This window comes from Yamadazyma tenuis, chromosome 4, assembly GCF_029203305.1.
Source record: "Yamadazyma tenuis chromosome 4, complete sequence".
NCBI lineage: Eukaryota > Fungi > Ascomycota > Pichiomycetes > Serinales > Debaryomycetaceae > Yamadazyma > Yamadazyma tenuis.
The window spans coordinates 1,182,342-1,208,050 of NC_089464.1; the positions used below are offsets into that span (position 1 = coordinate 1,182,342).

Consider the following 25,709-nt stretch of genomic DNA (forward strand, 5'->3'; position numbering starts at 1 on the left):
AATTTCCCCTTTGCAACCAAACAATGGTGAGATGAAAATCATGCATTCATATATAATTAACGAGAGATATTGGAAAACATTTCTAAGAGACACGAGTAGTGACCAAGAACGCCAAAAACCACTAGGATATGCCATATGTTGTGACTGGAAAATGCGTAGTCCACCCACCATAAAGAAAAGAAATCGGTCTTATAGTTGGTTTGAATTGGTTGTTCAGGGAAATGCTTGTTAATAATGGACTTGAACTTCTCGTGTTCCATTGCTTCAGACTCGTGGTCAGATGGGGGTTTTTCATTTAAGATCTGGTTAGTAATATCGTTTTCAATGTCTTTATACTCTTCTTCTCCACTCTTTTCTGGGTTTCCTGCCAAAATGTCAGAAGCACTATGCTCATGCTGACAGCACTCGTCTTCATTTATGATCACATCATATCTCCATCTTTCTGGAATGAGTCCACCATAGAAACATACACCAATCCAGTACCAAACAAAACTCTTGTAGAAAATAGGAATGATGAACTGGAACGACTTGACAAACCCTTCGTAAAAGCACAACAGCATGACGGTTCCAACCCCCAAAGCTGCTAAACCAACAAAGTAACCAATTCGAATGGACCTGCACTCGGGTTTATCAAAGTACGGAGACCAGTTGAATGCCAAACCTCCAACCCCACTGACAATCGAAATGGTCATGAACGTCCTGAACAATTTGGGATAGTTGAACAATGCTGCATACTCAACAGACACAACAGATGATGTGATCAAGAAGGTTATTCCGGTATAATCCACACACGCACAATTATACCTGGTCGATATTCTGGCAAAACATGAGTATGTGTGCCAAATAGTGGAGCAAGTCAAGCATGCCACTGCACAGAACAAGAAAAAGTAGATGGCCAAGTTGTCTTCAAATGTGTTTTTGCTGAACACTTCTGTGGATGGTAAGTGCACCAACCCCAAATAAAAGAGAATCCCCAATCCCACTATGTGGGTCCAGATATTCATGGACTCGTTGTGGTTGAAGTGAAAAATGGACTTGAACATCGACCAGTGGCTCAAGGAAAACCGGTATCCGTTGATGATGTACCTGTTTTCTCTCCAACCGAGGGGCATCTGGTAGTAGTGTAAGTAGTTATGTTGACCAAGCTTTAATGCCTTGTTGAAGTTGTAGAACTTGAAGATGTTGAAAATCGACTCGTCTGTGATCACTTGGTTGGTTTTTCTTTGGATCATATCGTCTATGTGGGTGAGCCTTTCATCAAAGTATTGTAAAGTGTCGATGATCTTTTGACTCAAGATCTCTTTTGAGTTGTCAAAAGATATATCACTCGAAATCAACGGCTCGCTAGAATTGAACATGTAGCTGTACAGATCATCCAAAGTTTTGTACAAGTATTCCAAGTTCAGAATCGACGATTTGAGTACCGATTGTTTGATAAGTTTTAATCTCTGGTGGATCATATCTAGGTTTGCAAAGCTCTTGAACGACAGAACGCTGGAAACACTTGTTCTTCTGCCATGTCCCTGGTGGGATTCGTCGGTCTCTTCTCCGGACTCTACCTCTTTGGTCTTTTCCTCTTCATAGTATTCATCAAGATCCTCAATATTGTTGAACTTAAAGTACCTCTCAAACTGGTCTAACCTGGACTCTATTGACGACAAGAAAATGTCTAATTTCTCTATCAACAACTCCTCTGTGGAATCTTTGGTGGAGTTGTGGAACCTATTCCTAAGTCCTTGTGTGATTTCAGACATGGTCAATTTAAAAGATGTACTTTTTTTTACTTGTTTGCGCACGAGCCGGCCCCGAGCCGCTATCGTGCATTTGCGTGAAAATCTATAATGCATAAATAGGGGTAATCAAGAGTTATGGTGTTTGATACGTTCTATGTTCTCGTAATCCCACAAGGACTTTCTTAATGGCTTGGACATCTTAAAGGTTGACACAAACTGATTGTATTCGTCTTTCATGTGTGGGTCGAGGTCCAACTTCTTGTTGTCTCGGCCATAGCTATCAAATAAGTATTGTTTCTCCATGTCGTGATAGTCGGTCAAATCTTTGGTCAAGTAGTACTCCATGAGAACCTCATCGTAGGTATCTAGTAAGTTGAAGATATCGCTGTCGTCCATTTTGGCTATTCTCCTTAACATTTTTTCCCTGTCGTACTCACCTTCGGGATTTTTCACCTCTTCGTCTGCGAATATCAGACCCACTATATCATTCTTTAACCACAAGTTAAGACCATGCACAAAGTACCAGTCGTGGAATTCCAAGTTGGTCAATCCCTCGGAATACTCAAACACCAACCGATTGGTGATGGTGGAAGGAATAAATACTGGCACTCCTCCCATCATGGTATATCTTAATGGAGATAGCTGATCTAACTTGTAGAAATGCTTCCTTCTGTCATTATAGATTTCCACTTGATCGTCATCTTGCGGCTTGGCAATATCTACCAAGACGTTGCTGTCGTACTCTTCAGGAGCATTTGCTTTTGACTTGGCTAGAGCCGTTACATCGATGTAGATACCAGAATCCACATCCACGACTCTGGCATCGATATGGTTGGACTTGGAACTAATGTCTCTGTTGTGGATGAAGCTTCCCACATCGATAAAGTATTTCCCGTACCCCTCGGCTGGGTCTTCGACAATTAACGTTTGGTTGAAATCTCTGGCAAGTCTGACGAGCTCGCTCATAGGCATTTGGATGTCGATATCCAAATCAAACGGGAACATTAACCCATCCCAGAACCAGGATAATAATGGACCGTGCATGATCCAGCTGATGAGCCCCTTTTCTTCAGCGAATCGATTCCAGTTTCTTAAGAGTCTGTCCAAAATGATATTTGACCTGTAGTTCATTTCCTGCTCATTCCATCCGATTCTATCGTAATTCAAGGCGCCGTTGAAAAACCTCCAGTCGTAATGCCATCCCCATTCTTTATCTCTGTTTCTGTCGTCGTCGATTCTGATGGTGGCCATTTTGAAATAGGTTTCCTCGTCATCAGAATTGGGGAATTCGGCACAATACTTGATGCTCTGCAAGTACATTTCCTCATTGATGGTCAACTGCGAGGCACCTTTTGCTTCGAGTTCCTCAATTTGCTTGTTCATCGAATCCTTGTTATAATGAAACATTTCCTCCGTCAACTTGAGCTCACGGCTTGCACTGGGGTTCAGGGTCTTTCTCAAGATGTTGTACATTCCCACCAAGTCCTCCGACTCTGACAAGGTTCTGGGGATAACCTTGGCCTTCAAGTCGTCGAATTCCTTGATATGATTGATTGTGACCAACGAGTCCGGTTTCAAATCCTTCCGATCATACATGTTTGTATCAATAAAATAGTCAATCAAATCGGAAGTGATCATTTTCTCGTTGGTGTTTTGCTTCACATCAAATTCATAAGTTCCACCTTCTCCATTCAAGATGACCACCTTGACGGGTTTTGGTAGATGTTGGGACAACGCATAGCACTTGGCTTCCATGACTCTGAAGTCATTGAAAGGCCTGTCATCGTGTGTCGAGTGACCATGGATGATGAATCTAGGAAGTTGGTTTCTGTTTCTGAACCCTAAATCTCTCACCATGTCATCGCTATAACGAATGTTATCCCAACAGAAATACTCCGGATCGGGGTCATTATTGGTACCTCCTCTTATATAGGGGCAGTCAATTCGTTGGTCCATGGGCTTTGCCAACTCTTCGTTCAACAGCGTCAAGTCCAACCAGTCCACCCAGTTGAACGGCAATTCGATTCTGGTGAGCTCGTTCAAGTCCGGTTTTTCCTTAAGACTACCACCTTGGGCTATAGAAGCCTGGGTGTATTTGTGCTTAATGGCATTCAAGTATATGGATAAAGTGAACCGGGGGTCGTAGAATAGCTCATTTTTATTGACCCAGGAGTTTTCATCTTCCACCAGATACTCAGAGTTCTTCAAAAATGGCTTGATGGCAACGTATGTTTCAATCTCGGTAAGCTCGGTATGAGCAAGCCAATATCGGTCGTCCTTGTTGTTCCGGACTCGCTCGAACCGCTTTCGAAGCTTGTTGTTGAATCCGTATTGGTGGAGGTCTTCTGCCTTGATATTCATCCATGGTTGTCCATTGCGGTCGGACGCGTAATGTTCATATGCTTGTTTCAATACGGCGATTCCCCTGTTTCCTCTGAAATTGGTGGCCAATAACAAGCCGACGTTCAATAGTATAGTCACCACTATGACGATTCTTAAAATCCGGACAATCAGCCTAGAAAACATGATTGAATGCTGGGGATGATCTCATATAAGTACGGCTGTAGCAAGGTCAGCGAAGGGTGAGTTCGATTTAAAAACTGTTTGAACGGGTATCAATTACTGGTGAGTCCGAAGTATGACGCTGGTGTATGCAATGTAGGAACACGAACAGGTCAAATCTTCTATCTAATATGAAAAGTCTTTGGCAACGGTAGGGTTGTGATGCGCAAGGAAAAAAGGCGAAAGGATTAGCTTCGCCGATGGCACACACGACTTAAACTAAATAGCCTTGTTTTGTGCGGCATGCATACAGTACACTGCCCCAGAAAAAGCCTCAAGCGGTACTATTAAGGTACTTTTGTATACTTCTATATACGTTTATATGCCCTGCAAAACTCTGTTGAGTTCCTTCACCATATGAGGATCGAATTTGTCGAGCTCGCTAGTGGAATACTCGAAGGTTTGAAGCTGAGAAATTTTTTTCAGAAACTCAATATCGGTGTTTTCAGATATGTCAAAGTTGAGCTCTTCAAGCTCGTCGATGTCGAGCCCAAAGTTCGTATCGTACTCGTTGAACGCTTCGTGTAGCTGGTCCCAGTTGTTTTCAATCGAGTTTCCGTGCTTTTCTCTCTGGGCCACCGTTTGTTGATAGTGCTCTTTGAATAGTTTCCTCTTGAGGAGGATCTTGTCCATTCTTTCGTGTAGCTGCTTGAAGAATTGTTCTTCATCTAGTTCCTGATCCTTGAGATGGAGATCCAAAGTGACTTTATCGATATCAGCATACTTCAAGCGGAGTTTGAGAAGGAAATTTTCAATCCACTGGATCAACTTCAAGAACAAATGGCTGTCATCGTTGTTGTACATGTTATGCACGAACTTCCAAAAGATCCCAATATGATCATCCATTAGCTTCATAAGCCTGTTGAAGACTTCAACCGAGCTAAGGTAGTATATTTCTTCTTCGTTGATCCGGACAAGTAAATTGATCAACTCATCGTTAAATCCTTGAAGGTCCTTGAAGAAGATGTGCATCTTACTTTTGCTTAGAAGTTCGATTAATGGATGGTAGAAGATAATGAGAAAGTTCTTGATAAGCCTGGTGAGCTCAGGTTCTTCCCACAATGACTTCAAGATGAGCTTGTCATTTTGTCTCACTTTAATCTGATATAGCTGCTTCAAGTTGTTGAAAAGATCATCTGAATCACGTAGTTTGGTTTTTGCCATGGCCTCTTGTTTGTTAACCTCCTCAATAGAACCAATGATGTCTTCAATGGCCTCCTCGATATCGAGGTGTGCTTCATTGAGTTTGTTATCAATGTTTGCTTCAATTGCAGCAATGAAGTTAGGATACTCTTTCAACTTGAGCTTGACATTATTGACTTCAACTTCGTACCCATTCAAGTCTTCATCTAGCAACATGATAAAGAGGCATGACAACAAATTCTTGTTGTTTGTACCGGGAATATTGATCAAAAGAAGACTTATGACCCTGCTTATAATACTCATTGGGTTCGTGAACCGCAAAATATTGTACATTATCCCATACGGGAATAATCGATGGAACTTTTTGACATTATGCAACAATTCGTTGGAATTGTCTTGAGTCAAGAAGATTTGGAAGACAGTGGCACTGATTTCAATCTTACACCAATCAATAAATATCTTGAGAAGAGGAGATAGGTTTGTCATTTCCTTATTGGCACCGATTTCTTTGAATATATTGACCAACGTATCCGGTTCTTTGATTAGCTGGATCTTAAAATCATCAAACTGCTTACTGAAATCTATCATGAGCTTGCTGACTTCCTTCTGAAATTCGAGTTGCGTCATCAATAGATGTTTTTCATGTTTATGTCTCTTTTCATAATCTGCCTTCTGTTCATCGTTCAACGTATGGAAATTGTGTTCATTAATGAAGTACTGAAACTCCTCACTGCTAACTATTTCAGGAAACTGAAGTAGCAGGGTCAAATATCCTCTTAGAGATATTCTTAATTTCTCCTTTATCAACGTATTGGCATCGTTTTTGAATTTTTCTGGGAGTTTACTAGTTTCAATGTTCATGATTCCCGGGAATTTCTTGAGGAGGGTTTTCTCCAAGTGCTTGAATTCATGGTACGGCCTTGAAACATAGTGTTGATCTCCAGAGTCCTGCTCTGTGACTTGGATAACAAATTCATAATGGTGTGTAGACTTTGTAGAAAGGCCAAACCAGGTCGTAGTGGTCTCCACATGCACCTTGTCAACGCTTACTATGTTTATATTCAATCCATTGGAGAAATTGAGTTTCTGGTGCAAATCTTGGAGCATGGGTGTTTTATGTGCTCTTATCTTATCTAGCTTACCGACATCGCTAGGAGCCAAATGTTCACTTTCCAAGTACTCCATGTCCTTGGGGGTGACGAGCACGGAGTTGTAGAATAGTGCCAATCCGCTCACAAACTTGGTATTGATTTGTTTCCTCTTTGTTGTGTGTTCTTTCCTATCATTGGAGTTGGAAAGCTGTTTTTGATTCACACTCTCCACAAACGGCTGAACCGTATGTTTCCAAAACTTTTCTTGATCTTTCTTGGTATTGTTGGTAATGAATGGGAAGCTGTTAATGTAATTGTTGAAGAAGTATCTCGATAATGGGAATGAATCGGTGTCAGCATCGGTGGTTTTGGAGTCAAATGGAGTTCCAAATAATTGTAAGCAATCAGGCCTGGCCAATAGCTTGAGTTCAGTTTCCAACCGCTTTTCCATCAAGAACTTCTTCAAGAAATGCTCCTCGGTGGGAGATAAGTTCAGGAGAAAGGCATTGGTCTGTGTCATTGGGTATATTGTAAATGTTATCGACGCAGAGCCTCGAAAACCTAAATCAATGACAAAATTTGGGGTCGCAAAAACTAACTAGTTGCAAATTGGTCCCAGGTTAAAGGGGTAAAATGTCACTTTTGCAAACACATATTTATACATTAATAGAGAAATGAAAACCGGTTTCACTAGCTTAACAATAGTATAAGTGGAATAGCTACACAATTACTCGTTATGTTCAACATCAACCTTGAAGTCGTCAACAGAACCTCCCTCGAAGTTTCTTCCTGTCTCGAGAAGCTCAATCTTTTCTTTCAAGTCTTCGTCATAGTTTCTGGTTGGCCTCCATCCGGGAATAAAGTAAGGAGCTTCTCTCCAGTATTCGTCTGAGAGCTCAAGAGGAACTCTTCTGGTTTCAGGCATGAAAGCCCAGAAAAACACAGCATTACTGGCACAACACACACAGAAGGTGAAGTAGAACTTATAACCAACTTGTTCCATGGCAACGGTGGTGACCTGGCCAAACATGGTGTTGAAAGCAAAGGACACCATAGTTGCCAACGAAATACCTTTAGCTCTCATCTGCAAATTGAAACTTTCAGAAGGAATCACCCACGAAAGAGGACCAATTCCGTAACTGAAAACAAAGTTGTAGATCCAAGTACTGGCGATAAATCCGATTTGGGCGGGTCTACTGGTAGTGGTAGCAGCAGGGAAAGTAGCCAACAAAATGGTTGCAACGATAAAGCAAAGACAACTCAAGGCATTACAGGAAATAAGAACCCATCTTCTACCAGTCTTATCAATGGTTAACACACACAATGCTTGGGCAATCAAGGCAATGATCGAGTTGATCGACTGATAAAGCAATGTTCTTCCTGTGCTCAACCCCATATTGGCAAAAATTGTAGGACTAAAATATTGAATGGAAGACACCCCTGTCAACTGGACAGATGCTTGCAACGCGCAACACAACACCACTCTTCTGGCTCTGTCCTTTGTAGAGAAAAGACCAATCCAACTCAAAGTAGGATTGAGTTTCTCGAACTCCACCTCTTCAATGATCTCTTCGTACTGAGCCCTACACTCTGAATCCTGAACATTCCCATTTGAATGCAAATTGGCAAGTGTAATTAAGGCCTTGTCTTGCTTACCATGAGCAGCCAACCATCTTGGACTTTCAGGAAGAAAGTAGGTTGCGAAAAACAATAATCCGATGGGCACCACCTGAAGTCCCAAGGGCACTCTAAATTGTTTTTCCGAGCCTGCCAAACCAATGTAAGACCCGTAGGCAATCCATGAAGATGCCAAAGCCCCAATTCCCAAAAAGAACTGTTGAAGCGAAGTGACAGTTCCTCTGATAGAAGGGTGACATAATTCGGCCTGGAACAATGGAATGATCATACAAAGCTTTCCAACTGCTACTCCAGCAATAAACCGGCCGGCCAAAAGCATTCCAATATTTGTGCATGCAGCTTGCAAGATCCCTCCTAAGATAAACACCAAGCACCCAACACTAATAGTGTACTTCCTTCCAATGTAGTCCGATAAGTAGCCAGCAAAGAATGACCCAAAAAAGGCACCTCCTGTGAACAACGACACCACAGCACTCGACTCGTTGGTAGTGGGGTGCATCAGACTGACAAAACTTTCAGAGGCCACTACTTGGGCAATGACCGAAAGATCGTACCCATAAGCAAAACTTCCAATGGAAGCAAAACAACAGATGAGAAATTGGTATAACTTAGGATTAAGAGCCATTTCTGACGAGTACAGGTGATATCGTGAAAATTGCGCTGCTTATATACCAGGCAGCTCCATTTTTTGGTGGGGGTATGTCAGCCCCACATCGAGACCCCATTCTTAGTATCTGTGGTTTACGGGATCGGGTACAGACCCACTGACCCCAAAGGAGGAGATCACTTGTATCAGGATGTCGTCGCGACATGGGGTCAATAACAGGCTACTTTTGCTTTGGGTGAAGGGACCAATCTGGTGTCAGGGATTCTATTGTGAATGGTAGATCGTATATCAAAGTGTCCCCTCGTTGCTGTCATTCTGTTTATCCAAAGTCGCATCCCGTTTATTGAATTGACTGCAAAATTTGGAATCTTACAGCTAATTTCTGACAAACAAGAGAGGTAACCCTAGAAAGAGCTTCCTATCATCAAGCCAAGCCTCCCCCTCGTTGGAATGGCACAATTAATCCATCTGTCACTTTGGCTCCCAGGGGCTTTTGCGACATCCGCATATCGCGGGGTTTTCCTGTGCTCCGTTGCTACTTGCCAGTTGCAAAAGCCCCGCATATGGAGAACCGATTGAGAGACATTGCCGCATTGGCCCTAGTAAATCGTAAAACCTGTTGCGATATTTATTCCAGTCCATTGTTGTATCCCTGAGGGAGGTTACCCGAGTGGAGCAAACCCCCCTTGGCCGCCCCTATACCAGCAAAATTAAAATGGGGTATCTCCGCACTTATTGGCCCGCTTGCACAAACATGGGGTAATGTGGGGCCATAAAACCGATAATTAGTTTTTCCACTAGCGCCCCATCTTTGAAGCTGGGCATGTGGGGTACTTAAGAACATGGCTCCTCCAGGCACTATTCCAACATTTTTGCGTCCTCCAAATCTCAACCACAATGTCTGTATTTGGCCAAACCGTGACTACCGTAAAGTCGCTTGAACATTCAGCCATTAGTGTTGACCCCAAACGTATTTTATCTGCCATTGACGAAAAAATCTACGCCGGTTTCGTGGAACATTTGGGTAGATGTATATACGGAGGATTGGTCGACTACTCCGAAAACCCCAAATGTAAGGTCAATGAATTGGGATACAGACAAGATGTTTCTCAAGCCATCAAAGATCTCAACATGCCGGTTGTAAGATGGCCCGGGGGAAACTTTGTTTCATCCTACCACTGGATCGATGGGGTTGGTCCTAAAGAGGACCGTCCCAGACGACCTGAATTGGCCTGGAAAGGTGAGGAAAGTAATGAGTTTGGTACTAATGAGTTCATGGAGTGGTGTCGCTATATGGACGTTGAGCCCTACTTCTGTCTCAACATGGGCACTGGAACCTTAGATGAAGCTCTTGGTTGGGTCGAATATTGTAACTCAAGTGCCAACACATACTACGCCAACTTGAGACGCAAGCATGGTCATCCAGAGCCTTATAACATCAAGTACTGGGGTCTTGGAAATGAAGTCTGGGGTCCATGGCAAGTGGGCCAAATGAGCCAGGAAGAATATTCCACCAAAGCGGCTGAATGGGCTAAGGCCATCAAGCTTTTGGATCCCAACGTTCAGTTGGTGTCTTGTGGGTGCACTGGTATCGACAACTGGGACCACTACGTGTTGGACAAGTTGATCAACTGGGTTGACTTTCACTCTATTCACATGTATACCGCCAACGATGACTTTCTCAAGAATGTCACTGCTCCAGTAGCGGCCGAAGCTGCTATTCAGGTCACCAAGGGTCTCATTGATCTTGCAACCACTCTGAACCCTCGGGTATTCAATGGACTCACTGCGCTCAACGGAGAGAAGAAAAAGGTCAAGATCTGTTTTGATGAGTGGAACGTCTGGGACCCAGAGAGAGCAGACGGGGTCGAGGGAGCTGAAGAAAGGTACACTCTCAGTGATGCCATTGCTGTTGCTTCCTGGTTAAATATTTTTGTCAGACAGAGTGAAAGTTTGGGTATGTGCAACATTGCGCAGGTGGTGAACGTTATTGCACCCATTATGACCAACGAATCCACGATGTTTTTGCAGACTACCTACCATCCCTTCCGGTTGTTTTCCAACTACATGAGGGGAAACGCCTTGAACTTGCACGTTGAAACCACCATGTACGAAGGTGAAGCTGGAAACAATAGTGGCCAAAACACTTGGATTAAGGGCAATTATGGGGTTCCGTTATTGGACGCTTCTGCCGTTCAAAATGGTGACAAGACTTACATTGCTGTGGTTAATAGATGCGATAAGGAAAATGCTCATACCAAGATTTCCTTTACTTCCAAGGTGTCCAAAGTCCACAAATGGTTACTTTACGACGATGATGTCTTCGCGTATAACAGTTTTGAGGAACCCGAAAAAATCTCTGTGAAGGAATCTGATGTCGAATTTTCTCAGGATATTAATAATGCCATTCCATTTACCTTTGCTAAGCATTCTTTCACTTTATTAGAAATCAGCTACTAAATATGGCTATAGATACATTCTCATTATTTGCAACCATGTTTGCGCGCGCACGCCCTGCTCTTAAAATCCTCATCTCATCTCAGTGGAAAAAAAAATATAGTCAAAGCGAGATGGGAACTGGTAAGAAAGAAAAACAAAGAAGAATAAGGCAAGGGGACACCAAGGATGGTAATATCCGTGTCAAGGGTGAGAACTTCTACCGTGATACCAAAAGAGTCAAGTTCTTGAACATGTACAAAGGAGGACATGCTGTCCGTAACGCCAAAGGTGAGATTGTGCAATCTGCTGCTTTACAATCTACCGATGCCCCTACTGCCAGAGTCGACCCCAACAGAAAGTGGTTCGTAAATACCAGAGTCATTGCTCAAGATGCTTTAACTCATTTCAGAAATGCCATGGCTGACAAAAAAGACAATGCCTATCAAGTTTTATTGAGACGTAATAAGTTGCCCATGTCTTTATTGGACGAAAAAGATACCACAGAATCACCAATCCTGAAAATCATAGAAACGGAGTCGTATGGTCTGGCTTTTGGTCCCAAGCAACAGCGTAAAAAACCTAGAAACTTACAAGTATCGAGTTTGGAAGAACTTGCTCAGGCTACCGAGAAGGACTCTGCAGAATTCCAAGAAAAGCTCGAATTGAACTCGACTTTGGGATTGATGGGAGGATCCTTGATGGATCAAGATGGTATTACACAAGAAGCCAAGGAGGCTATTTTCAGTAAAGGTCAATCCAAGAGAATTTGGAACGAATTGTACAAGGTTATCGATTCATCTGATGTGGTGATCCATGTTTTAGATGCAAGGGATCCTTTAGGAACAAGGTGTGAATCTGTTGAAAAGTATATGAAAGATGAATGTCCTCATAAGCATTTGATCTATGTGTTGAACAAGTGTGACTTGGTTCCAACGTGGATTGCTGTATGTATAAGAAGTGTTGAATTGTTGGTTGTTGATGGTTTCAAAAGAAGGCCCCAAAGCATAAGTCAGGGTGATTTGCAACTGATTCTATTCCGTTACTTTCCCAAAAAATTGCCTGTTACGTCTTTGGAATATTGATATTATTCGTCCGTAGACCCAGGACTTTGTCTTGGTACCTTTTCCGTTTTGGAGTTGGTTTTGTCTACATCGAGCTGGCAGTTTTTGCTGGCTCACCCCAGGATAATTACGGTGACTTCTTGAGTTGAATCTCCTTTTTCTTTTTCATGGGATGATTCGTAGTATAGATACCGACATTTTTTATCTCTCCGTCTTCCATTTGGAAACATCAAACAACCAACCCGAATTTAGTTGATCTAAATTACTAACAAATTATAGGCTGCGTGGGTTAAACATTTATCCAAAACCTATCCAACTTTAGCATTTCATGCTTCCATTACCAACTCGTTTGGTAAGGGGTCTTTGATCCAATTATTACGTCAATTTTCCACTTTGCATGCAGACCGTAAGCAGATTTCAGTTGGTTTCATCGGATACCCTAATACTGGAAAGTCTTCAATCATCAACACTTTGCGTCGTAAGAAGGTTTGTCAAGTGGCTCCTATTCCTGGTGAAACCAAGGTGTGGCAGTATATCACATTGATGAAGAAAATCTTTTTAATTGATTGTCCTGGTATTGTACCACCTTCTTCAAAAGATTCTTCGTCTGATATCTTGTTCAGAGGTGTTGTGAGAGTTGAACATGTTTCCAATCCAGAGCAATATATTCCTGACTTGTTAAACAAGTGTGAAAGAAAGCATTTAGAAAGAACCTATGAAATAAAGGGCTGGAAGAAGTTTGAGGAAGACGCTTCTTTATTGGAAGAAGCCAGTGCTGAGTTTATTGAGTTGATTGCTAGAAAGCATGGTAAGTTATTAAAGGGTGGTGAACCTGACGAACATGGAGTTGCCAAACAAGTTTTGAATGATTTCAACAGAGGGAAGATTCCTTGGTTTACTGCCCCACCTCAAGACGAAGAAATTAGAGAAGGTGAAGATAAGAGAGCCGGAATCAAGAGAAAGAGAGCTGAAAGAGAAGAGAAGGCTCTTCAGCAAGATATGGATGAATACAAGAAACAAAAACCCAATAATGATAGTGATGACGATGACCAAGTGGAAGGTAAGGAAGAGCAAGACTGGGAAGGAATCAAAGATTAAGCACGGAATTTTCTCCATGGCGTTTTTAAAGATATTTATAATATACATTAATGCATTATTACTATACATTGCTTGTTAGAAGGGTCTTCCAAAGTGAACCACTCCAGACTTAACTGTTGTCCCTGGAGTAGATGGTCCTGAACCATTTCCAACACTAGGGCCATTCTCACCCATATTCAATCCCCAGATCAACCCTGAAAACTTGGAGAATAAGATGAAGTCGAATCCAGATTGTCTCAACAACTCTTTAAAGCATTCCATGATCAAATAGGCATGTAATGTCGAGGTCAATTGTTGGTTACTTTGGTTGTTTGAGGTGCTGGAGAAAAATTGGCGTACTACCGGAGATATAGGTAATAAATGTAACTCTTCTGCCAAGTATTCAATGGAAGGTTTAGATGCTTTACCATCAGGTGTAGAAGACTTGTTCAACAACTGGCTTCCAATTAACTTCAAGTCTATGAAGTTAGGAAAGTATTTGTTGCAGTACCAGTGGAAATCTTCTTCATTGATTGGTAAAGCGTCGTTCTTCAATAAGCTAACAAAGTATCCAAGGTCATAACCACCATGGAAGCTCACCCAGTGGATGGTTTTGTCTAAAAGTAACCCACTCTCAAGCATCAATTCGGCAAAATTGAAATGGTGAATACCTTCGGTCATTGCCAATTGGAAGTTTATTTGAGAATTCTGCGCCAACATTGACAAGTGTTCTTCGTTGAACATTTCTTTCGATATGTCGTATAAGAAGTTGAACTGCCAAATGATGGAGTTACTGAATTCATTGTTTTTGTTAACCTTTACCACGCATAATGATAACTGAATCAAATTCAATAAGTCAGCATTTGATCTTAACGTTTGAAAATGATAATCCGCTTGGGATTTAAAGGATCCCACGGGCCTCGAAACTATCCCAGGGATTTCTTGGTGTATGGAGATATACACAGAGTTGACCTTGTCGTTAGCAAACGCCCTTAAAGCATGAAATTCATGTTCCAAGTTATTACTCCAAACTTCACGAATAATGGGTACTTGGTGAGTAGGCTGTGGGATTGGAGCATGGGCTTGGAGCTGCTGCAACTGCTGAATAGGGTGAATTTGGTTTTGGAACTGTTGCTGCTGTTGGTAAGGAGCTTGAGGCTGTTGTTGAGGTTGTTGTTGTAACTGGTGCAATTGTTGCATCTGTTGCATCTGTTGCATGTTAACACCTTGGTTGTTGTTGGACGAGACATTGTTGTTGTTTCCTCCGTTAATTATGGCCAACAATGGGTTAATGGCATTGGGAGTATTAACATTTGGCCCTTGGCCATGAGACTGTTGCTGTTGCTGTTGCTGCTGTTGTTGTTGTTGTTGTAAATGCTGGTTCAATATCTGTTGACGTTGTTGCAAATGTTGTTGTTGTTGTAACTGGATCTGTGAAACCTGAGGTGATTGTGAATTATTATTCACTCCTTGCTGAGGCATCTGATGCTGTTGCAAGTACTGGATGTGAGGAACGTTCATGTTAGAAAAAGAGAAGCCAGCTTTTGGTGGTGTAACTGATATTTTTCCTGAACTGAATGTAAGATTCAAATATCACTGGATACTTCGATTCCAGAGTTAAATATTGGAGTTTCTCTAATGTCTAGCCACCTAATTGTAATGTCAGTGCAATCAGGTTTTTCGTTGAAAATACCTCGCACTTTTTTATTTTTGTGTTACTTTTGCAAATATAGATTTTGAGATGTAATTATACAATAGAAAGCAGTATACATATTCGTTACAACTGTTCTCTGAAGTTGGTGGGCTCCCTCGTGGAGCCTTGGAGGAAGTCATGTTCCCCTACTTTTCTGGGCTTTATAATTGTTTGGATAAGAAATGCAATTGCCAACGCGAGAGACAAGACTGCCACCACCAAGTAAACCACTCCCAAAGCATAATTGCGGCCTCCAAAGATCGAATTCGTAGTTATCACCAACGACTTGGTTCCGTGGAAAATCGATACCGGATAGTTGAGAACAATTTGGGTCTCGTAAGTTCCTGATGATAATGTCTCAGTTTTGTTGACTCCATAAAGCTTGTAAAAAGAAGACAATCCTGCTGTTCTCATCCAGTTCTGTAAGAGCTCCCACAGCTGAAGGTCAGGGATGTTGGATTTGGTGTACCCTTTCGGATACATTTTGTACCAGTTTGGCGGAGGAACAATATCACTTGGATCGTACTTAGTTTTCTTATACTTATGCTTAACATCAGAAGACCAGGAGATTCCGGTTTGAGACAACACGTATGTTTCGTTGTCTTGGGTGGATTTGGTATTCAACAAGGTCAAGTTTGAAATCGAATCATTGAAGTACGAATTTGGAATCAACCCACATGGATAGATGATTTTCTTGTCGTCTCCGGACCCTTCAAAGTCCAAAGGAGAACAGTTATCATCCACATCATGTGCTGACACGGCTATTCCTTTTAACTGCTCCAAATCATAACTCTCGACATACTTCCGGTGGTTCTGGTGAAAATTGGTCAAGTGGTAATATGCATAAATTGGAGGCTTCAAATCCTTGGGAAGATTAAACTGAATATAGCACGTACTGATCTCATCTCCAAAGCTATCTTTTGCTGAGTCAGTTCTCCACTTGAACTCCGGACTCGTGTTTTTGGAGCGAAAATGATGTCCCACGTAACTAGAAGGAACTGCTTTGAACGAACTACTGGCTTTCGAGGCACAATGGGTATAGTCAATAGACAAATACTCAATGTTTGCAACGGTATATATGATTCCAATTCCCAATGGACCAAAAATACATGCTAGCACAAACAAAAAGGGTATCACAGATTTTGGCGTCATTATAGGTTGCCAGGCCTTCAATCTTTGCTGGCGGAAAGCAGTATTTGGCGGTTTCCTAGATTTATGGATCTTGGACTTGTTGGCATTGATATCATCATTGTCGCTATCAGAGTTATAATCGCCCCTTCTTTTCCTTAAGAAATTCATCTGGTAAAATAATGGCTGAGTTTTGATTTGGTTTTCTGGTTTGGTTTTCTACGAGAAAAGTGCGACCACTTGATGATGGATACGTTTATGATAGCGTATGTACAAATAGTGAATTAAGGTATAAATCAGATGGTGACAGACCTACTAGATCACTTTTTCTTTGGGACCTGTTTTTTGTCATTCTTACGTTTGGCGTCGTGGGGTTTTTCTTTGGCTTTAGGATCTTTTCTACCGTTCTTGGATTCTCTCACCTCCAAAAAAATGGTGATACCATTGACAACGGTTTTCTTGGCCCCCAAAGCCTTTCTTTGGCCATCGACGTTAAGAAAGTCAATTAATGCAATGTTGGAGTTCTGTTTGAAAAACTTTATTTCTCCGAAGTTCATTTTCAAGTGGTCTTTCAAGTCGTCTTCCTTGATATCTTCGCAGCCACGGACGTAGATGGGAAACCAATCTTCCTTTTTGTACTTGCCGTTGGGCAAGGCCGAAGGCGATGGTACGGGAGTAGGAGCGGTAGCAACACCGGTGGGCTTCTTGGCAGCGGTTTTGGGGACAGAAGCGGGTTTAGGAGATTTATCTTTCGCAGTTGCAGCCAAAGCAGCCCAGGAAAGAGGGCCAGAAGCAGGAGCCGGTTCTTCGGTCTTTTCCTTATCGAACTCAACAGCTTCCAATTCGGGTTCAGGTTGTTCCTTTTCAGAAACATCTGACTTTGCTGCTTCGCTTTCTTCAACCTGCTCCTCAGCCACTTCCTCAGGTTCTTCGGCAGGTTCGTCCACGTCATCGACAGTAACTCCATTTTGAGTGGGTTCTTCTTCAGCGAGTTCCTCTACAACTGCAATCTCAGTCTGCTTCTCTTTCTCGACGATTTTGTCGTGTTTGAAGTCGTAGTCGATGAACCTCAAGATGTCGTTGGCAACCTCGTAGTTGGACTCGTTGATACCGCAAGATAAAATAAACGTTTGGTTGAATTGGTAGTAAGGCGAGGAGTTCTTGGACCATTCTCCATTGACCACAATCAATATACTGTTTCTCAAACTGATTTGAATATCAGCATTGATAACAATGATCTTGTTTTTGATTTGAGCAGCCTGCAAATCCTTGTACAACGATTTGATGGACTCGGTGCCGGTGGCCTGACGAACGGCTTGGGAAACACCGGGGATGTCGCCGTGGCTTATCGACGCTTCGGAGTTGTACAATTTATATAAGTTTTCCGGGTTCTTGTTGTACATCTCATAGTAGGATTCAATAAAGAACCATCCAATGGAATTAGCACGGTCGAGTCCCAACTTCACGGCCGATGGTTTGGCATCAGTCTGACCGGCTTCTCCTTTGGTGTCACTTCCTCCAACGTCCGAACTACTCGTCATGAATTTATGTCCACAAATATGATTTGATTCGAATTTGAATTTGAGTTTCCACCTCAACTTATCTCACAGTTTCAAAAAATTTTCACTTTCTTGATACATGCACTACCGCCACCTTAAGTTCATACTGTGTATTCTTAATTATATAGAAACTACAACAATGACATCCATGAGCGTAGAGTATAAGGACATAGGGATTAGAACCACGTATAAATTCCTAGTGCATCACGATTACTGACATTCTTTCAAAAGCTCCTCCAAGATCTTGTTCTCTGTTTCACTCTTGTTACTAACACTATTCAAGTTCTTGATCCCCATTCTCCGAAGCACCTCAATGGTCTTGTCTCTGGGGAACCCCATGTTCTCGAATTGAACAACGATGTCGTTGTCAATTCCATAAAGGGCCGAATCACTCAATTCTGCTTGACCCGCATCCACATCACTGGCGTAAATCTTAGTCCAATATGCTGCCGTATCATTGAATCCCTTCTTGTCACTCAAGTAGTGCTTGGCAACCTCGGCATCTTGAGGGTCATCGGGCTCCGGCGACTGTAACAATGACTGCAAAGAAATCAAAGACGATTTCAACGTCAAGATTGGAGACCAGGCATCTTTCAAGATGTCCAAGCAAATGGCACCGGTTACAGATGATATATTGGGGTGGTAGATCTTGGTGATGAACTTCATTTGTGGAGGTTTGAAAGGATATTCACTGGGGACATTTATATCCACTTGGAAGTTACCACCCTCATAAGGAGTACCTGGAGGTCCTTTAAAAACTCCCGTTAAGTGGGTCAAATCGGTCTCATTGTTGAGCTTCAAGCTCACACCTGAATGGGAATCTTGCTTGCATTCTTCTAGCTCTTTGGCGATTCTTTTCACTCTGGACATTTTTGATCTGTTGTGTTTGTGAACCTACACTGGTGGAATTTGCGGTTTTTCAAATTCGATCGATTTGTGAGAAACCAAAATATTGGTATTCGAATCACACGACCGAGTTTGAAAAGAAAGATATATTTTAGTAATATTCTACATAGCTAATTTACAGCCAGCATAAACTGGTTTCTTATTATGGGGTGGTAGTGATGTTTGTGTACAATGAATCAAATACCAATTTGATTTCGGGTGGCGAATTCTTGACAAACGGCAACTCAAAAAAGTTGTAGGTATCGTTCTTGATCAACTCTGTGAGCAAAATCGTCAATCCCCATTGATGTGGTTTGTTCACCACATGTCTTTCGAGCAACACTCTGGTGATAAGCTCTTGAACTGTGATCCTGCTTTCACTGTTGCTCCAGGTCTTTGCGTTGAAGAAGTGTAAAAATAATCCCACCAGCCAGTTTGTGTGGGTGTTAGGATACCTTAACTGATTCGCCAAAGCGTTAATGAGGTGGAACTTAAACTCAGTAGATCCGATGCTCAACAAGTCAAAGAATATAGACACATGCGCATCCTTAGGTTGGAAAGCACCCCCATTTTCTTGACCTTCTGACAAAGTTACGTATAAAACCAACGAGTTGATAAGACCGACGTTGTAGTTAACAGAATCAAACTCAAACTCTTTAACTTGTTTAGGTTTACTCAATTTCAATCCGTTGTAAACAGCCTTGATCAACCCAGGACCAGGAATTCTCAAATAGTTGTCCACTGGTCTCCTCAATCCCAGTTTGACGATATCTTCAGTTGGGTCCAAAAAGATGATAGGAGCTTTCTTCATGTCGCTAATTCTCTCAACCTTCAATCCCCGTTTGAACGGGTTCTCTAAGGTGATTCCCTTTGGAGTTGCGCTCAACACAATATTTCTCAATTGGATGTAGCTGGCAGGAATGCAAGCTAATAACTGCAAGTAGTTTTCGCTGAAAAAATCAGGATAGTCATGGAATAATCCAACAAAGATACGGTTGATGGCTTTAAAAATAACACAAATCACATCATAGTTGACTGATTCATCTACTGAGTAAATGGATTCAAATCTCAATAATGGTGTCAAAAGCTTAACCAATATTCCGTGTCCCGTCTTATTAGGTAATTCCAATACCCTAGGTAAGAACATTCTGTGGCTTATTAATGAAATCCACGCAAAGGTGAATCCTGGGAAGATAATTGGTTGCAAAGAATAGAAGATATCACCAACAAAGTTGAAAAATTGAATATCCATATGAACAGTAGCATCAACTTGCATCATGGAAGCATCATTCCAGTAACACAACAAAGACGAAAAGAACTTGAAGTAAGCTCTTTCGCTCCATTGACCATTGGACGATTCGTGATCATTTGTAAATGAAACGAGAATCACACCCATAATATTTTTGAAATACTCGACGGCATCTTCAACATTATTCTTGTCGAACTTAATAAGAATATGGACTATCAAGGCCGCCAAAGCATCCACCACTAGCAAAGCTTCATGCTGTGTTCTACTTCTAATATCATGTTCCATAGCAAAAGAAGTGATAGATACTTCAATGGCCGACTTGAAGAACATACTGAAGAGTTCCGGATCTGTCAAAATCTCCGTCTTGAATAAACCTTTGACAAACTCGTCCTTTAATTCTTCATTGCAGTCACCGTGAGTCAATAACTTGAACCATTCGGTGAAAATATAACCCAATTGACTGTACATTTCACTGTTGGCAGTCACTAGAGCGTTATCATTTAAGAGCTCAAAAAGTTTATCGCGAGCTTCTCTAGCTTCTTTGGTACCTTCAATGGATTGGTCACCTTCGTATTTGGATAAGCTGGCTAACGACAATGCAAACTCTGATCTCAAAGCAATAGGTCTTGGATCTTTGCTGGTGTATATGATTCCCAACAAATTAGCTGCAAAGGTGACTATCAATGGATTCTTGGTCTCCGTGATCAATTTACTGATCGATGTATCCAACTTAGTTGGTTGGATCAACTGCACCTTCAATAAAGAGTACATGACAGATATGTTCAACTTTCTCTGATCTGAGGAATGAACTAACCACCAAGTCACATCCTTCGCAGTTGAAGGAGAATATTCACACAATTTGTCCAAGATTACCACATAGATCTCATTACTGATTGGATTTTCGTGAGCTTGAGTGAAAAGGCAGTTAACAGCATATTGCGCAACCTTTAGCAACAATTCGGGATACTTCAAAGCATTCCCTTGTGCGAGCGTCAACACATTGGTAATACATTGCATGATCACATGGTCTTGAGGTATCTCTGCCAAAGTGGTAGTGTAATTATCGGCAAGACTCAGGATAGCTTTGTCACAACTTTGAGTGATGGCAGCGAACAACTGATCAGTAATGGCAGTAGTATCATCCTGGGGCACAGGAAGTCCAGGGGCACCCGGTTGCTGTTGTTGAGGGGGATGCAAAAGAGCACTGGTAGGTGGAGCTTGTGGTTGACCCAAAGATTGCAATCCTTGAGGTTGAGGAGGTGCTTGAGGCTGGGAAACAACTTCAGGACGAACAATAGAAGCACTAAAGTTCTCATAAACAGCCAATTGACTTGGTAAGAGACCTTCTGGTTTCAAACCCAATGGAGGTTGTAAGTTTAATGCGTAACCGTTGGCATCCTTTTCCACAAAACGTTGACCAGGTTGGTTCTGTTCCCTTTCAAGAACACTATACTTCATTTTCTCTTCAATGAGTTCAATGATGTTTCCCACTGCAAGTTTGTTTACAATGTCAACACACAAATCAACATTCGATTGAATTGCTGAGCTCAACTCTCCTAATGGAATGTCGTTAGGATTGAGTTGATGCGATAATAGTCTGACCATAAAAGCTTGTATTGTTTCAATAAGGATTTTCCGGCCACTTGAGCCAATAATACTTTGAGCTAACTTAACAGCCAAAGACTGGTAACTCTTACGGAATTTGTTGATATCTCCCTCGTAAGCAAAGTCCTTCTTAATCAAAGCCTCAGTTGTTGTAATGACAGATTCACTTGTCTTACTCAAGATTGGAACAGCACATTCTCGCACAGCTCTTGATAACGAAGCTTGGAAAGCCCTTCTAAGGTTCGGGTTAGTGGTGAAAATAGTGTTACCAACTAAAGTACTGAAGGAAGTATCCAATCCTCCAGCAGTTGGCTTTGGTTGTCCTTGAGGTTTGGGTTGAGGTAAACCTTGAGGTGGAATTTGGCCCGAAAGGCTTGGAATTCCACCATCTTCGGAACCTCTCTGTTGGATATGTTGGCCTTGTTGTTGCTGTTGCTGTTGCTGTTGCTGTTGCTGTTGCTGTTGTTGCTGTTGCTGTTGTTGCTGTTGCTGTTGTTGCTGTTGCTGTTGTTGCTGTTGCTGTTGTTGCTGTTGCTGTTGCTGTTGCTGTTGCTGTTGTTGTTGTTGTTGAAGCTGAAGTTGAAGTAGCTGTTGCTGCTGCTGTTGCTGTTGTTGTTGTTGTTGTTGTTGTTGTTGTTGTTGTTGTTGCTGTTGCTGTTGTAACAACTGATGTTGAGACATTTGAGAAGGTTGAAATTGAGCAGGGGGGAGGTGAGCTTGTCCATCAAGGGCCAACTTGGAAAAGTCATTGACCAAAGGATTAGCATTCTGCTGGATACCAAACATTGCAGCCAAAGCAGCAGGATTTGGTGGATGGCTTCTTACAATTGTTGAAGGCTCAACATCGGAAATCTTCATGTTAAATGAGTTTAATAAGACTTCAATCTCAAACTTCAGATTCAATTTCAAGTCAGCACAATCATAAAGTTCGACCAAAACTTTAATGATACCAAGTACCCAGGGATTGGGTAAGTTGAAAATCTTCGAGTATTTGGCTTGATCTAAGATTTTGCAAACAAAAGGAATAACGTAAGGCAAGGTTTTGAAATCATAGGCTTCCACTAACAAAAACTTCACTCCAATGTGAGTTCTCTTCAATGCTTTGTCTGAAGCCAAAGTAATCTGACCTAACCACGATCCCAAGTTTTTCAAATGAGAACGTTCAAGAGATGTATCCTTGAAGTTTCTAATCAAAAAGCTGACTTCCCTCAAAGAAACGCTCAAAACGTATTCATAGAATATAGGATCATCGAATTCCTGAACAAGCTCACAGTATAATCTATGATTATTAGGTTCAGACTTGGCTCTATCGGCAACCAAATAGTCGGCAAACCACAAGAAGAAGTTCTCAATCAAATAGTCTTTGATTTCAGGCAATTTGCTATTCAAGTTGTCGCCAGTCAAGTTGTTAACAAAGAAAAGTAATCTGTCAGTAACATTTTCATTGGGTTTTTCCTGTTGGATGCTTCCAATGATCTGGTCGGAGATAGTTATCGATTGATATTTTATTCCACCGTCCTCAGTTGATTTGTTTATCAGCATTGGTTGTCCACTGGAGTTCGATGAATCAGGTCTACTACCATTGAAGGATTGATCATCACAAGGAATACCGTTTGACGCATCCTTGACTATCTGGTACATCTTGGCATGTGCGGACAATGAGTTACACTCCAATAGATGCTTACAGTAGTTTGGGTACTCGTGTAATCTTGACTTGAAGTTGTATAACGCCTGGACTGCAAACTTGAACAAGTGAGAATCTTGTGGTTGATTACAAGACTCCCAAATAAAATTCAATGCAACAGTTAAAGTAGTTCCTTGAATGATATCTTTTTGTAATAATGCACCAAACAACAAAGATGTGGAAGCCAAGGCAGTCAAAGGATATTCTGAGAAGAATCTGTATTCATCCAATAATGAGTGGATCATACAAGCGAAGATATCTTGATCGTGTGGGATATCACTTGACTTGAACTTAATCAACATATCAACTATTTCTTTGATATCCAATTCTTTGTTGTACATCTTCGAATAATAGGCTTTCATCTCTTGCTCAACTGGTTCAGGGAATACATTGGATACCTTGTCATTTTCAAGAATAGCACCATCGTGACCACAGCCAAAGTTGATTAATCTTGGATAAGTGGTTAACAACTGTAACTGTAATGCCTTCAATTTCTCACCATTAAGGAATCCAGCATGTCTGGTAAGAATCCCTAATAAGTGAAATACAGTAGCTACACCTAATACCTTGGTTTTGGTAATGAGGTTAGTGTCTTCTGTAGACTTGACCTCCAATATCTCTAAGATGGCTTGAACGACAATAGGTCTCTTATTTGGATCATTCAACAATGAATCAATCAATGGTTTACAATCAAAGTCCAAAACCGAGGAACAAATTGCCAAGTTCAACCCCATGGTGATATTGATATTCAAGAACTGGGTTAATAAACTATCAAACAAGTTCAGTTGTAACATGGCGCGGCTGATAGTCAAGATTGCATCAGTATTCTTGCGGAGGTTGTAATAGTTGAAAAGCTTATTCATAAGAGCGCCTTGTTCTCTTTCATTGAATTTCTGAATTACATTTCTCAAAAACTTACTCTCATTTGTGAGCAACGTGTCCAACAAGTTGTTCAAAACCCCTTCGATGAATGGGTTACCCTCGTTCACGAAAGTGATACATGCGCAAAGCATGTATTCTGGGAAAGTATGGCAGTGATGATCGAACAATTTGGAGATTTCGGAGTCAATTGACTTTTCATTCAAGGGCTTTTTAGATGCCGCGTATTGGCTAACAACTTTCAACTCTAAGCGGCCGACATTGATATATGCTATAGGAGTTCTTCTACCCAATTGAGATTCAATTGGAGTCTCAACATCGTCAAAACCTCTCGTCAAGAAAGGAGATGTGCCAAGGTCATAACAACCTTGCTTAGGGTCAGCCGTGAGAAGTGTATACAACAAGACGTTGCTGAAGCTCCAATCAACACTCAATGCAATGTCTAACAAGCCAGGACGGAAATCAATGGCAGCTATGAATTGATTTATGTTTAAGAATGATGGAGCTACAGCCTTCGATGCAGATAAGGTCTCTTGAGCCTTGGAAAACACTAATAACCAGTCGATTTTAATGGCGGGGTCAGAATCAAGAAGCTTAAATGTGGTTTGCAATTGGGCACCTTTGGCAGATGATTCAGGGAATGATTTGCACGTAGACAAACCTTTCAAAGGATTAGATGGCAAGTTCGTAGATCCTGGTGAAATAACCTCTGCAATTACCAAAGCCAATGACAGATCGATTTCCTTTTTATCTATTTTTAACATGACAGGCAACAAATTTCCAGGATTAATACCCTTCAAATCCTTATTTACCTCGATCAATAATTCTTTGAAAGACATATTAGGTAAACTTTTAGTGGTAAGTTCAAGAATGTTTAATTTTAAAGTAGGATCAATGGTTCTTTCTAATGTGATGGCGGCCAATAATTTAGCAGCTGGAGGAAAGTTTTTGTTACTGATGGTAGCAGCGAAAAAGGGGGCAAATTCAAAGCTTTCAGTGAAAAAGCTAGCTCTTTGTGTGATATTGGTAGCAAGTACAAGAAGTTTTGCTTTGTCTGCTTCAGTGTACGAGGTGCAGAACTCTCCGAAGAAGTATAATCCAAGTACTGGTCCGACTCTAACTCTTTCAACAAAATCTAAAACCGAGATTGAGTTGAATAACTTTTCGAAATATGGATGATATAAACCAATGTCACGGAAAGCGTTCAAATGAAATAATAGACTGTCTTCAAGTATTTGTTCTAATGGACTAAGTTCAGTGGTGTTTTCAGTATAACTTATGGAAACTAAACTTAATAATTTACCGAAATAATGAGGGAGAACTGATCTGGAACTATTAGATAAAATGTAATTGATTTCTTCAAGTCGAACACGATAATTATCTTCTGTAGTGGTAGATAGTAAAATGAATAACTGATTGATGATGCTTTTCTCTACTTCTAATAAGATGCCCGGTGGGCTTTTTTGGTAATTGAGACTCACGGTTAAGAAAGGTACTCCAAGGGGGACGTCAAGGGTTCCTTTCTGAATTGAAAAAAGATGGTCCGAACGAGGAGATTGATTTGTATAACGTGTTGAATCCCTGGAGGAGATCTATGCAATATAATTGGTGATGCTGAAAAATAACTTGTATAACAGCGGACGAATGACAATTGATTTGGCGCTTTTCCTGTTGCT

General features: G+C 41.4%; 11 protein-coding genes across 11 annotated transcripts; 2 read left to right on the top strand and 9 right to left on the bottom strand. All coding sequences in view use genetic code 12, as the record gives it.

Moving 5' to 3' along the window:
• Positions 1–82: 82 nt before the first annotated feature.
• Positions 83–1,754, bottom strand: IZH3 (inc metabolism membrane protein; the record flags this gene model as incomplete). Its single annotated transcript, XM_066158123.1, has 2 exons — positions 83–121; positions 165–1,754. 2 exons carry the CDS (start codon positions 1,752–1,754, stop codon positions 83–85), a joined length of 1,629 nt encoding a protein of 542 aa, XP_066014220.1.
• A 105-nt stretch (positions 1,755–1,859) lies between these two features.
• Positions 1,860–4,259, bottom strand: PSN45_003627 (uncharacterized protein; the record flags this gene model as incomplete). The annotated part of the gene is made up of 2 exons (XM_066158124.1): positions 1,860–3,597; positions 3,628–4,259. 2 exons carry the CDS (start codon positions 4,257–4,259, stop codon positions 1,860–1,862), a joined length of 2,370 nt encoding a protein of 789 aa, XP_066014221.1.
• Positions 4,260–4,613: 354 nt separating this feature from the next.
• Positions 4,614–7,049, bottom strand: PSN45_003628 (uncharacterized protein; the record flags this gene model as incomplete). Its single annotated transcript, XM_006684102.1, has 1 exon — positions 4,614–7,049. One exon carries the CDS (start codon positions 7,047–7,049, stop codon positions 4,614–4,616), a length of 2,436 nt encoding a protein of 811 aa, XP_006684165.1.
• Positions 7,050–7,256: 207 nt separating this feature from the next.
• Positions 7,257–8,792, bottom strand: PSN45_003629 (uncharacterized protein; the record flags this gene model as incomplete). Its single annotated transcript, XM_006684101.2, has 1 exon — positions 7,257–8,792. The coding sequence occupies one exon, from the start codon at positions 8,790–8,792 to the stop codon at positions 7,257–7,259; it is 1,536 nt and encodes a 511-aa protein (XP_006684164.1).
• An 879-nt stretch (positions 8,793–9,671) lies between these two features.
• Positions 9,672–11,234, top strand: PSN45_003630 (alpha-L-arabinofuranosidase; the record flags this gene model as incomplete). Its single annotated transcript, XM_006684100.2, has 1 exon — positions 9,672–11,234. One exon carries the CDS (start codon positions 9,672–9,674, stop codon positions 11,232–11,234), a length of 1,563 nt encoding a protein of 520 aa, XP_006684163.1.
• A 110-nt stretch (positions 11,235–11,344) lies between these two features.
• Positions 11,345–13,372, top strand: NOG2 (GTPase required for pre-60S ribosomal subunit nuclear export and maturation; the record flags this gene model as incomplete). The annotated part of the gene is made up of 2 exons (XM_006684098.2): positions 11,345–12,157; positions 12,554–13,372. The coding sequence occupies 2 exons, from the start codon at positions 11,345–11,347 to the stop codon at positions 13,370–13,372; spliced, it is 1,632 nt and encodes a 543-aa protein (XP_006684161.1).
• Positions 13,373–13,447: 75 nt separating this feature from the next.
• POP2 (CCR4-NOT core DEDD RNase subunit) lies at positions 13,448–14,872 on the bottom strand (the record flags this gene model as incomplete). The annotated part of the gene is made up of 1 exon (XM_006684099.2): positions 13,448–14,872. One exon carries the CDS (start codon positions 14,870–14,872, stop codon positions 13,448–13,450), a length of 1,425 nt encoding a protein of 474 aa, XP_006684162.2.
• Positions 14,873–15,128: 256 nt separating this feature from the next.
• On the bottom strand, positions 15,129–16,343 carry mug89 (Cell division control protein; the record flags this gene model as incomplete). The annotated part of the gene is made up of 1 exon (XM_006684610.2): positions 15,129–16,343. One exon carries the CDS (start codon positions 16,341–16,343, stop codon positions 15,129–15,131), a length of 1,215 nt encoding a protein of 404 aa, XP_006684673.1.
• A 149-nt stretch (positions 16,344–16,492) lies between these two features.
• Positions 16,493–17,713, bottom strand: PSN45_003634 (uncharacterized protein; the record flags this gene model as incomplete). The annotated part of the gene is made up of 1 exon (XM_006684097.2): positions 16,493–17,713. The coding sequence occupies one exon, from the start codon at positions 17,711–17,713 to the stop codon at positions 16,493–16,495; it is 1,221 nt and encodes a 406-aa protein (XP_006684160.1).
• A 228-nt stretch (positions 17,714–17,941) lies between these two features.
• On the bottom strand, positions 17,942–18,601 carry ubc1 (Ubiquitin-conjugating enzyme E2 1; the record flags this gene model as incomplete). Its single annotated transcript, XM_006684096.2, has 1 exon — positions 17,942–18,601. One exon carries the CDS (start codon positions 18,599–18,601, stop codon positions 17,942–17,944), a length of 660 nt encoding a protein of 219 aa, XP_006684159.1.
• A 178-nt stretch (positions 18,602–18,779) lies between these two features.
• CDC39 (CCR4-NOT core subunit cdc39) lies at positions 18,780–24,872 on the bottom strand (the record flags this gene model as incomplete). Its single annotated transcript, XM_066158125.1, has 1 exon — positions 18,780–24,872. The coding sequence occupies one exon, from the start codon at positions 24,870–24,872 to the stop codon at positions 18,780–18,782; it is 6,093 nt and encodes a 2,030-aa protein (XP_066014222.1).
• Positions 24,873–25,709: the final 837 nt, after the last annotated feature.